At 44.0% G+C, this 12099-nt stretch overlaps 1 protein-coding gene across 1 annotated transcript; it reads left to right on the top strand.

The window, feature by feature from the left end:
• The first annotated feature begins 7460 nt into the window (after positions 1-7460).
• SIX1 (SIX homeobox 1) lies at positions 7461-11792 on the top strand. The gene is made up of 2 exons (XM_027842891.1): positions 7461-8350; positions 10536-11792. The coding sequence occupies exons 1-2, from the start codon at positions 7791-7793 to the stop codon at positions 10828-10830; spliced, it is 855 nt and encodes a 284-aa protein (XP_027698692.1). The 5' UTR covers positions 7461-7790; the 3' UTR covers positions 10831-11792.
• The last annotated feature ends 307 nt before the right edge of the window (positions 11793-12099 follow it).

The raw sequence follows: 12099 nt of genomic DNA, 5'->3' as shown, positions 1-12099 counted from the left end.
CGCACTCACCACTCTCTCCGAACCCAGCCTCTCCCCACCACCAAGGTTTCTATCTGATTTAGCTGACACCACTCGAAAGTGAAGGCCGGTCTCTCAAATGCATTAATTGAGTCACACAACGCTGAGAGCCCTCTATTTCAGCAGCCCAGAGCCTGATTTGTCTGCAGCACTTTCTTCCGCAATTCAGATACATTATCTCATTTGAAAGGTATTGGGGTAGAGACGCTGCAATTACCATTGTCTCGGGTTACGCTAAATGGCATTATGCTGAGAAATGTAAGAATACAAATGTTTTGAATGTGTTGATGTTACTGGCTTGGCCTGGCCTGGCCTATGCTGGGTGCAGAAGCAGGCAGGCTGTGAATGCTCTGTCTGAGAAGAGGTCTGACACAGGATCCAGGCGCTAGATATTCTGAGTGAAACAGCAGAGCTGCCTCTTTCTGAGCCGTGGTTTGGTCTTTGTCCCTGGCATTGAAGCAGGGGTTCATAATGCGGTGTTCGATAAAAAATTTAAATAAATATATAGATATTGATAATTATGTTTCAATATATTTTGTTTCCTTTTTAACCTATGTGTTTATTTGAATGCATTTAAAAGTATTATTCTGAGAAGGGGTCTATAGAGAAGGGTTCAGCAGATTGCCAGAGGCGTCCCTGACAACACAAAAAAGTTAAGAATCCCTGCACTAAAGGTTTTGAAAGAAAAATCAGTAGTCGGTGATATTTCATAGCCGCTGGACTTCTGGGAAAGTATATCACATCCCCAAGAGAAATCTTCTCTCATCCGGGATCCTATTCGGGCGTTTTCACTTTTTGTTTGAGGTGAAAGAAAAGAATAAAAGTTACACCTTTAGCTGGTGTATACTTCCCTAGGAAAGGAAGAAGAGTCTCTACTCTAATAAGGATAGGGAAGAGAGATCACCATTAAAGGGAGTGGGGTGAGTTCCCATCATTCTGGAGCTTTAAGCATGCCCTGTGTAAAAGATTCTTTAAGGTGGATAGAAGTAGGCTGTAGAGATAAGCGGGCACCGGAGAAATGGCTTAGTTATATTTGCAAATGGCCGGACCTGACTTGCCAAAACTATAGATGTCTACCTATTGTTGCTTGTGGATCAACGGAAACCTCTCCGGAGAGAGAAATCAGACTGAGAAAATGCAACCCTGTTGAAGAAGAAAAGGGTGGGAATGGAAGAGAGGGATGGAGAAAGAGTAAGAGAGAAAAATTAGAAGTTATTAAAAGATGTCAGGACCTCTGTGTTTAAACGGCTACCTATGCTAGCCAATTTCTGATTGTACAGTGGCCAGCACGCTGTGCTTATGCGCGTGTCTCTCCCTTTGCTCAAACCAGACCCCCACATCTTGAAGTAATCAGCAGCTGAGAAGGGACTCGTCCCCCTGGCATCTCAGGTTAAAGAAGGAGGTCCAGGAAAATGTGGTAGAGCCATTACAAGAAACCTGAGATGCATTCATCAGGGACTCCAATTGCCATCGCATTAGGATTGATTAGAGACCAGCAGTACCGTAATGACCCGGAAAGAGGGGCAGCCAGGGATTATTAATATCAGAACGTTGGGGGTTGGGGAAAGAGAAGTTTTATGTTACTGGGATTTATATGTGAGTGCAGGTTTACCTAAGGAAACTGGATAGTCAGTGAATCACGCAAACAATAAATCTAATTGCATCTAAAATTTCATGAAACCTTATTTAAAAGGGAAAAAAATGGGAGGAGTGTAGAGAATAAAAACTTAACTGTGATTAAGATACAGGTCACAAGGAAATCCAGCCCAGTATTTATCTCAGACTTTATAACCAAAGTTTGCTGTGGACAAAGACTGTGGAAAGTAAGGAGCAGACTGAGTGAATGACTGAATGATTTGGTTTCCTAGACATTAGGACCCAAAGAAGAAGGATTTTTCCCTCGGTCACTACATTTTCACTTTAGGGTGCATTTTTCTAACTTTGTTTTACCCTGTGCCTTAGGGGTAACAGGGTGTGAATTTTGGGAGAGCTCGGTGGACAGAAGCACTGAACATTCTGAAATCTAGTTTTTATGGAAGAAGTGATACCCTGATTAGAGTTGTTGGATTTTTTTTTTGCATCCCATAAAAAAAAGAAAAGACATTAAAGATTGGGGTCCCAAAGAGACATGGAGGAGAGAGTGGTTCGTCTCCTTCCTCCGACTATGAGCCAAAACAAATCAGCCCCTGATGGTCTAGGTTTAAATGCAGCTCACTGGATAATTAACTCCATCTTTCCAGCCCAACTTAACTGTTTATTTAGTGTCACCCCGTATTATCATCACTAGCACTTTCCTCTGAGAAGGAGGAGCTGCAGGCTTTCACCTCCAAAAAGGAAATTCTTCTTAGCTTAGACAGATTCAGCGTGCAGGATGTATATTAGTTTTTTTTTTTTTATTGGAAACTGTGGAACATAAAGACATGTGAAAAGTTTCATTTTGCAAACTTGCCAACCTGGGACGCGGCAGGAGCTGGGGGGGGGGGGAAGGGAGTGAGAGAAGTGGAATAAAGTCACGCCCATAGTGTCTCTAATCCTTGGGAAATTATTCCTGTAAGCTACCCAGAGAAAGGGCCTTTTGTATTTAAATGAGTAGAATGGTCAACCAGGTCAAAATCTAGCATTTCATGAATGGGAAAGACCCTTTACTAATGTAAGCTAAACTCCCTCCTTCCCTTCTCTTCACTTTCCTTCCCAGTTGGAGAACTTCAGTAGAACGCGACCTCTTTCCTTCCCTAAAGATCTGGTCGTTTGGAGTCAAAGAGTCAAATCCCAGCTTGGTCACTAACTACCTGTACAACCTTCAGCAAGTCACCTTCTCTGGGCCTCAGTTTTCTCAGGAGAGAGTCCCATACTTAGGGGCTTTGGGACTGCGGTTACATTCATGAGGAGAGGATTGAACTATATGACCTCTAAGGTCCCTTCTAGCTCCAAATCTTTGATCCTATAGGTCATCAATCGCTAGAAGAGCCCAGTCTACGTAACTGGAAACAACATTCCCCAACTAGAAACCAATAACGAAGCGAGAAGCCTCCATCGCAAACCTAGGAGTTCAAACCTAGCACCAGCATCCCCTGACTTCTCGCCGAAACACTTACACAGACATACGCATACACCTGGCCCAGATAGGGAAGACAGCAACCTAATATCAAAAAGGAAAGAAGACTTTTAGAAGCCAGATTTAAAAAACGGCACCCGCACATAGGCACCCAAAAGCCTTTTCCCCTTCCAACTCTTCGGAATCTGTCCTTCCTTCAACTTCTCTCTTCCCTGATAAGTTTGTTTTTTCTGGTGCCTCGAAGCGCATCCAAGACAAAGGGTAGAGACCATATTTTCAGTAGACAAGCCTAGCAGATTTAAAGAATCTCTCCGCCCCTCCTAGATGCTTCTCAAACCAGCTTTGTTTTTACAGGTGTGGGGGGAAAAGAAGGGGGAGCAATTCTTATGAGGAATTAAGTGCCTCCAGGGGGTCTTGGTGCCCGGAGGCTGTTTATTTGCACCTAGGAAGTAGGCTTGCTCTAGATCCCTTCCGGTTCCACGAGGTGGGGGAACTGGGCTATTTTAGAAGAAAATACAAATACAAATCCTTATTGTTTAGAAATAAACCGAGGAAGCTGGCCGGCTCCCCTATGCCCTGAAGTGGGAGGGAGAGCTGAGCAGATCCGGTGTCACGTTGCAGATTCCCACTAAAGATAACGAAATGTGATCTATTTTTTCAGAACAGCAAGTGGATGGGAAAGAACCTTTACAACACAAAACTCATTTACTAATGGACTGGTTTTGGGTTTCCCCACTCACTGTAAAAAATCGCCTTGACTGAGGGGTCGTCTTATTCATACTTCTTGAGAGCTCCTTTTCAGAGAGAAGAATCTAAGTTTGGGACCTAACTTGTCTGTGGCAGCTTTGTCATGAGGGTTGCTGAAGTTTTTGGTCGTGGTTTTATTCTAGGATGCAAGAATTGAGGGGACCCCGTACAACCACACAAAGCAGACTAGAGAAGAAGCATCTGACTCGACTGCCTCTAATCTCACAGTAATTCCATACAGTAAGGTGCCTTCTCGAGGATCTGTAGCATGAAGGAGTTAGTCTGGATGGCAGAGACACAACGAACCTAGTCCTTCAAAAACCATATCAGCATCTCTCCGTAGAGGAGATTAAAATTATTTACTGCATAGTGAAAAGCTTTTATGTGAACGTTTCAAACATTTGTCGACATTTCCTTCCATTCCCGCTCCCCAGTATTCGTTTTTCACCTCTGCAAATAGTAAAGGACACGAGCAATTACCTGCATAGATGAGCTGAAACTGGAGTTAATGCACGATAACCATATTAATCCATTCTGACTGCGCCTCCCAGAAAGTCTTTGCAGCAATAGGGGAGGAAGGGAGTCGGAAAGAAGCACTTTTTCAGTCTTTAAATGCAAAAACAAAAACCCAACCCCAAAAAGTATCTACGTGTGATTTGCATTGACAGGAAAGGTTTTGTGTCACCAGAAAAGAGAAAATCTTTCCCTGTGTGAGTTAAAATGGATAATTTGGTTTACGTGGTTGTTAAATGCATGACATTTTACCTCTTTCAGTGGTTTAAAGTGAAAGGTTCCGTTTTGGGAAACCTTACATATCCGGGCCAATAATGAACATTGTTATAATAATTGGTTCCCTTTACCGGGATCGAAATAGCAGGTATCCTCTCTGTTTCAAAGCAAAACTGTTTTTTTTTCTTTTTCAGTTATACAATCTTGTGTATTATATAGCAGAATACCAGTTAGTTGGGACTGGGGCTTTGAAGTATTTAGAGGTGAATACTAGATCTTTCTGGTAAGATTCGGTGCCAATGGCAACATCTTCAATGCTGTCTTTTTCCTTCCAGACCACCTTCAGTATGCTCCGCTTTGAAGAGATGGGGGGTCGGAGGTGGGGGGAGAAGCAGGGAGGAAAGAGTACAAGAAACATGAAAAAAGGTGGTGGCATTAATCTAAATTGAGATTTCTGCTCACCTCCCTCTTAGTCTATATCTGCTTTTATGTATCAGAGCTCTCTCTCATCTCCTAATGTAAAATAATTAGCTAAAAGCCTTCACTTAGTAAACGAGTATTCGAACGCAAACATTCTATTTTAAGAGACTCTCCCTAGCGGTTGTGACCTACGTTCTGTCCCTCCAACCCCCCACATTATAATTATGCGCACTTGCTCCAGACTTTAGGGTATTAGTTGATTTTTAGACCTGGGTTTAAGACTCTGTTCCGGTCCCCACACAGCTGCCTTGTCAATAAGGATCTGTTCCAAGTAGAGACATTCCTTCTGGCAGGACATTGCAGCTCTTTAAGACTTCATCTGAAACATCATAAGTACTAAAATAAAATGGCTAGGGAAAATTACCAGACACATGGTCATGGGATGCAAAAGTGCCAGGCATCCAGTTTAGAAAATAAGTCATTGTACAGACTATGCAGCAATGGCTTATTTTAAATAGCACATATTCATTAAATACATTTAAAAAACCTGAAAGTAAGAAAATCTCAACATCTGTTCCCAGGATTTAATTGCATGTGTAAATGATACAGTGGAGTCTCAGGGATGCAGAATGTATAGAGAGCTAGACTAGAAATTCCCAGAGAACTGAGAGATTCAACCATTTCTTAAAAGCAGGATGATAATTCTTAGAGTATTTGAAGTAGTAATTAGTGTGTGTATTGTTAGCTTACAAAGAAAATAAGAGAAATCCACACACATGCAATTCCTTCTCATGGTAGCTGTTACTTAAATTTAAACATTTAAGCAGTTTAGTTCCGGTAGGACATTTGCCTGAATGTATTAAGACATGTTTAATGAAGACAAGCAGGTTGTAATGAACCTTGGGATCTCCTGAACATCCACTAAGAGGGTTCACTTAAATCAAAAGCATTTTTGAAGTGTACTTAAAATTCTGTTTTGAACTTATCTAATCAAAGATAAGCAGTCATAAAGTCACTCCCATTCCACCATTCTGTTTCCCTTATCTCAACTTATTGTTCTTATCGTTGGCCCTGTCCCAGCTACTGACAATAGATTATCTCTGTTTAGGGAGGCTAATTGTTTTCAAAATCTTTTTAATAATTGCTTTAGCTCAAGGTGTGCAAATGAGGATTAAGATAATTGCAGTTTCGTTTGTGCAATTTGTCCAAACATTTCCCACACCTCCAAGAAAAAGCAGAGGATGGGACATTAAATTGCAGAACGCTTTTCATTCCACTAGCAGTAGAACAAGCTTGCATTACCGTCTACAGACACACACACATACATACACCACTCCATATTTAATCTTCCTGGAGCCAATACCGTTCTAGTTTTGAGAGTAGTGTCCTTTGCATAGCTAGGCAAGGATTATATTACAACCGGACGGTTATTGGAGATGGGTACAGTTTTATTTAATTTACACCCCTCTAAATGCCTTTCATCTGAGGTCGCCAAAGCATTTTTGTTAACATCAATTAAATAAATTTCTCATCATTCCTTGGTAGGAAGGTATTATTAGTAAGACTGAATGAGCAAAAAAGGACATTGAGTCTCTAAGGGTCAACCTAAGCCACCTAGGGATAAACCTAGTCAGAAATTAACCCCGGCCGCCCCACCCCCGTCTTGGACTAACTAACTCTTCTTTTCTGAACGTAACATTTACCTATTCCAAAATTAAATTGCTTCTACCCTCTAAAGCAGAAGAGTTTTGTGACTGAAGTCTCTTGAGTGAGTAGTGAGGGAAGGGGACAGGCTTAGCGCAGCCCATACATGAAGGCCCGAAAGCGAAGCTACGGCACCATCAGCAGAATGGAGTTATGGGTCTCGTCTTGTATTATTTATCGCTCTCCATAAGCTATTCATCAAACCATTATTTATTCATCCCAACGTTAAGGTAATTAAATATGAGCTCACCGGGAAAGGGCAGGTCTGGAAGGGACAGGGGAGATGGGGGGGGGATTTAAAAGGTCTGTAATAATTGATTTGTACAGAGATGAGCCTGGTTCCCCTTAGCTGACACTTGAGAAGGGGCTCAAGTTGCAGGGTCCTGAAGTGTCTCCCCACCCCCCTACCCCTGGGCCAGCGAGGAAGTCTCATTCTCGTGTCACCCCTGCCCATCTCTCTCTTACCCCTCCCTCTCCCTCCTTCTCTCTCTTCTTTCTTTCCCTCTCCCTCCTCTTTTCTTCTTCCCCCTCTCTTCCTCCTCTTCCCTCCTCCTTCTCGTTCTCCACTTCCTCCTCCTCCCCTTCTCCTTTCCTACCCCCCCACTCCCGGCCTCTCTCTCCCCGAAGAGGAGGCTCGGCCTCCCGGCACCCCTGCCTTGCCTGGCCGAACTCTGAGGCTGGCTAGATTGGGATAGGCGCCACAGGCAGCCAATCAGCGCGCCCTGTCCGCTCCGCGCTTTAAGGCTGGCTGTAGGAAGAACAGAAACCAAGTTCCCCAGCAACAATCAGCATCCACCCGGAGAGAGCCCGGGGAGGCTGCTCCGCGCCGGCGGCTCAGTGCCCGGCGCTCCCACCCATCCACCCCACCTCCTCTCCCTCCTCCTCCTTTTCCTTCTCCTTGTCCATCCTTCTTCCTATCCGCTCAAAACTCCTCAGCTGAGCTCCCCCTACACCCCATCGTCTGCAACTGAGAAAGAAAGAGGACTTCTAGAAGAGGGAGGGGGTCGGAAGCCTCCCCTCCACCCCCTATCTCTAGCTCTGGTAGCGCTCCCCACCCCTATTTTCCGTCTCGCTCTCCACTGTGCCCCAGGTTGTTCACTCGGGCCAAGCGCCAGCCATGTCTATGCTGCCGTCTTTTGGCTTCACCCAGGAGCAAGTGGCCTGCGTTTGCGAGGTTCTTCAGCAAGGGGGGAATCTGGAGCGATTGGGGAGGTTTCTCTGGTCCCTTCCTGCCTGCGACCATCTGCACAAGAACGAGAGTGTCCTCAAGGCCAAGGCTGTGGTCGCCTTCCACCGGGGCAATTTCCGTGAGCTCTACAAGATTTTGGAGAGCCACCAGTTCTCCCCTCACAACCACCCGAAACTGCAGCAGCTGTGGCTGAAGGCTCACTACGTGGAAGCAGAAAAGCTGCGGGGCCGACCCCTCGGGGCAGTGGGGAAGTACCGGGTCCGCCGAAAATTCCCTTTGCCGAGGACCATCTGGGACGGGGAGGAAACGAGCTATTGCTTCAAAGAAAAGTCTCGAGGTGTGCTGCGGGAGTGGTACGCGCACAACCCTTATCCCTCACCCCGGGAGAAGCGCGAGCTTGCTGAGGCTACTGGGCTGACCACCACCCAGGTCAGCAACTGGTTTAAAAACCGGAGGCAAAGGGACAGAGCGGCGGAGGCCAAGGAAAGGTACACAGGGAGTTTCTCTTTGCTCTCTTAACCCTTCTGCCCTCTGCAAACCCCCCCCCCCCCCCACCGCTACCCTTACACTCTGATCTCCTTTTGTCAGAGCATTGCTGTCAGGAACCGCATTCTCCTAGCTGAGATAGAAAAAAAAAGTTCATGAACTTGGATTTAGCCTGCCAGGGAGTCAAGAATGAGAGAGACTAATTTTAGTTGTTTTTCCTCTGCAAGGTTGTGTTCAGTGGGTGTGAGTCTCAGGAATTATTTGCGGCCAGTTTGTTTCTCTCACCCCTGACCCACTCTCCTCTCACCCCCTTGCGAATGAGTGGCTGGAGTGTGTCTGGGAGAGGAAGAAGACTCGAGAAGGGAAGGGAAGGCAAATGAAGGGAAGGGACGGGAAGAGAGAAAAAGGAGGGGAGTATATATTTTTTTCAGGATCAGTAATAAGGAGAGAGCCAGAGATTTGGAAGGAGGGGATGTCTTACTGAGTGGCAGGGATCCCTGGTACCACCTTTTCCTCTTCCCTTCCTTGTTGAGTGGGGCTGACTTTTTTGGTTCCTATGTCTTCACTTTCACAAATTCCATTAAGACTATCCCCTTCAGTCTCCAGTAAGTTCTTTGGGGAAAAGGTCGGGCGGTTTCACACCACACTTGTAAATTTCTAGGTGTAGGAGGGTGGAGCTTTAAAACGAAATCCAGAGAGAGCTATGTGGAAAGTCGGAGTCGACTTTATAGATTCTAATCACAACCCCTGAAACAAAGCTGCATCCTTCCTTGCACACTTCCACAGCCAGGGAAGCTGTGTATCTGTCAGCACCGCCAGCCGGAGACTACAAGCTCAGCAGCCCCACTCTTTGCTTACCCCAGAGATCAGAAACGGGTTTTTTATGGTCTTTCCCCAACTGTCCCCAGCCAGCATCCCCCACCCGCTGTCCTCCTTCCTTCAATCATCCTTTTTGGAGTTTCGAGCTGAGATTCACAACTGGGAGGCAGCCAGAATAACTCCGATCAGGAGCAGAGAATTTAGTGAGCCTTCAGGATTTTTTAGGAAACCAGAACACTGCGGCTGGTTACTTTCCTTTTGTTCACTTCCCTATCTTGGTACCAATACTCTACGTATTTGTTTTGTTCCGGGATCAAAAGAGTCGAAGCAATATAAGTTCAGTTGGAAGAGGTCAGCAGGACGGGGAGAAGAAGGAAAGGAAGGAACGAGAAAGGGAGGAAATAAAGTGTGGGGGGTTCTTCAGAAAGGCGGAAGTGAGAGGAAGCAGTGAAAGTGAGCTTAAACAGGAGTTGGGACAGGTCCACCCATCGCACTCCGCAGGCACACAGGTCTTGAAGCTTAGTGAGGACTTCTTGATATGACCTCTCTGGCTTTTATGAGGTCGGAGGGAGGAGGAGGCATTGGGAATTTTCGAGTGGGGAGTAAGGGAGATGGCATGGGGACAAAAACTCTGCGATTCCAGTTAGGCTGAAGTTACAAAATCCTTTAAGTCAGGCCTCAGGGCCCACTCCCTGATGAAATCAGCAATACTGGCTTGGGTCCCTGTGTTTACTCAGGTCATTGCATTGCCTTGGGCACTATTTCCCCATGACCTGTCCCTTTTAATGACAATCGCCAGACAGAAATATTAAAAGTAGATACTTAGTAATATACATCTCTTCTGCACTATGGAAAATGGGTATCTGACTTGAGCAACAAATCTTTCTTGAGTTTTCTAGGTTTTTTATCAATAGGCTTAATCAATAGGTTTTCTATTTTTCCCCCCTTCTAACTTTGAAGGGCTGACTAGAATTGTTTAGGTTAAGCATTATTTAACTGTGGTACTAGTGAGTGTTAATTTCAGAAGATCAGTCTGTGATAGAATTTTTTAAAAGTTTTTTTTTTAAACTCCACAAATATTTTCCTTCTGAAATCTGCAAGATTTTGGAGGCAAGGGCCATAGGGCCTTGTAGGGGACTCAAATTCTTCTTACGTCTCTGACTCCACTATGTTCTTCCTCTTGTTTCTTTCATGACTTCTGATAAGGGGGTGGGTGAAGGAAGCTTCCCTTTGTGCAATTATTGTTTTCCTTTTTCATATTCTCTTTCTTCATTCCCTTCCCTCTTCTTGTTCCTTTCCTCCTTTTTTCATTCTTTTCCTTTCTCCATCTTTCAATCTAACCATATGCTGTTGTTTTCTGTTTCTCAGGGAGAACACTGAAAACAATAACACATCCTCCAACAAGCAGAATCAGCTCTCTCCCCTGGATGGGGGCAAGCCACTCATGTCCAGCTCAGAAGAGGAATTCTCACCTCCCCAAAGTCCAGATCAGAACTCAGTCCTCCTACTCCAAGGCAACCTGAGCCATGCCAGAAGCTCAAACTATTCGTTGACCGGCTTAACTGCCTCTCAGACAGCCCACAGCCTCCAGGGGCACCAACATCAGCTCCAGGACTCCCTGCTTGGACCCCTCACCTCTAGCCTGGTGGACTTGGGCTCCTAAAGCAAAAGTACTTCTGGCCCATGGAGAACTAGTTGAAGCATCCACTGATCAGCAACTAGAGATATTTGTAAATATAGAACAGGAACAATTTTGCAGCGCATATCTGGGGAACTTTATGCATCAAGGAAACATGGACTTTCACAACTACCCTTTTAAAAAAGGGTAACAGAAACAACCCTGCTCTCAAGAAATGATCTCTCCTCCCCAATTCTTAATTACTTTTACCTTTACCCCCTTGTTCCTAAGTGCCGGTGCAAACCCCCAAACTAACAAAACTTCAATGACCTACAGTCTATGCTACTGATTCCATCACCTTAAATTAAGTTAAAAAAACACACAGGAATTACAAACTAGTTGGATTTCAATTCTTTAATTTATTTATGATTCATTTTTAAAGGAGAGAGGAAAAAGAGAAGTCTGATGCAAACAAGAGTTTCTACCATTGGGGGAATTTGGTTGAATTCTTAAGCTGAATAGGGGAAAAATACTCAAAACTTTTTTTTTTGAGGGAGGAAATTAAGTTTACATTTTTCATATCTAGTGTTAAATGATTTCAATTTAGTTTAAAATAAAAAAGTATTAGAAAATCAAGTGCCTAAATGTCTTAATGCACATATATAAGGCAGTTAGAAATAGAAAGTGACGATTGCATTTTTGTTGGACTTTTAGGGATTTTTGAGGGGGGAGGTTGTTGATTTTCTTTCTTTCTTTTTTTTTGATGGACTTTTGAAATGCATCAATGTGAAGTATCACAGTTTCCTGGATGTTTCTTCTTATGCCCTCAATGCTTTCATATCCAGTAGTATATTCTTGCTAAGTGTTTCTCCTATTCCTAGTTTTTAGCTTGCAAAAGTATTCCCATAAATCTGGTGACCTGGTATATGTTACCCAAGATGGCATGTGTTTTTCAGGGTTCTTTTCTATTGTACCTAAAGCAGCCTAAATTAAAACGTAGCAGAGCATCAGGAGTATGGTTCTCTTTTTCAAAGGTGAGTTTCTGTGTTGCTGTCATCCTAATTTTAAACATACAATTTTTGCCTTTTTTTACTCCTGATTGTTTGGATTGTAGAGCACTTTGAAGGTCATTATCGGAAGCAGTTGTAGGATCTGGTTTTGTCATATGACAGGAAAAGGGTAAACATAGCTTTTTAGATAGTCTTTTAGAAATATTTGGAAATAATGCTTCTGGAGTGCTCTTCTTGAGATTATTCATGTGTTAATGCAGCCACCGATGACAAGATTGAAAGTAACAAAATTTATCAGACAAAA

Source organism: Vombatus ursinus, unplaced genomic scaffold (genome assembly GCF_900497805.2).
Source record: "Vombatus ursinus unplaced genomic scaffold, bare-nosed wombat genome assembly UNPS02014893.1, whole genome shotgun sequence".
In the NCBI taxonomy this organism is placed as follows: Eukaryota; Metazoa; Chordata; class Mammalia; order Diprotodontia; family Vombatidae; genus Vombatus; species Vombatus ursinus.
Note: the sequence above shows the minus strand (reverse complement) of the source record. Positions and strands in the feature narration are given on the sequence as shown.

What these genes read in the sequence shown, in the direction of transcription:
- SIX1 (XM_027842891.1), top strand. Translation starts at nt 7,791, where the DNA reads ATGTCTATGCTGCCGTCTTTTGGCTTCACCCAGGAGCAAGTGGCCTGC. An exon ending in GCGGCGGAGGCCAAGGAAAG is followed by an intron (nt 8,351 to 10,535) that starts GTACACAGGGAG and finishes TCTGTTTCTCAG; the next exon opens with GGAGAACACTGAAAACAATA.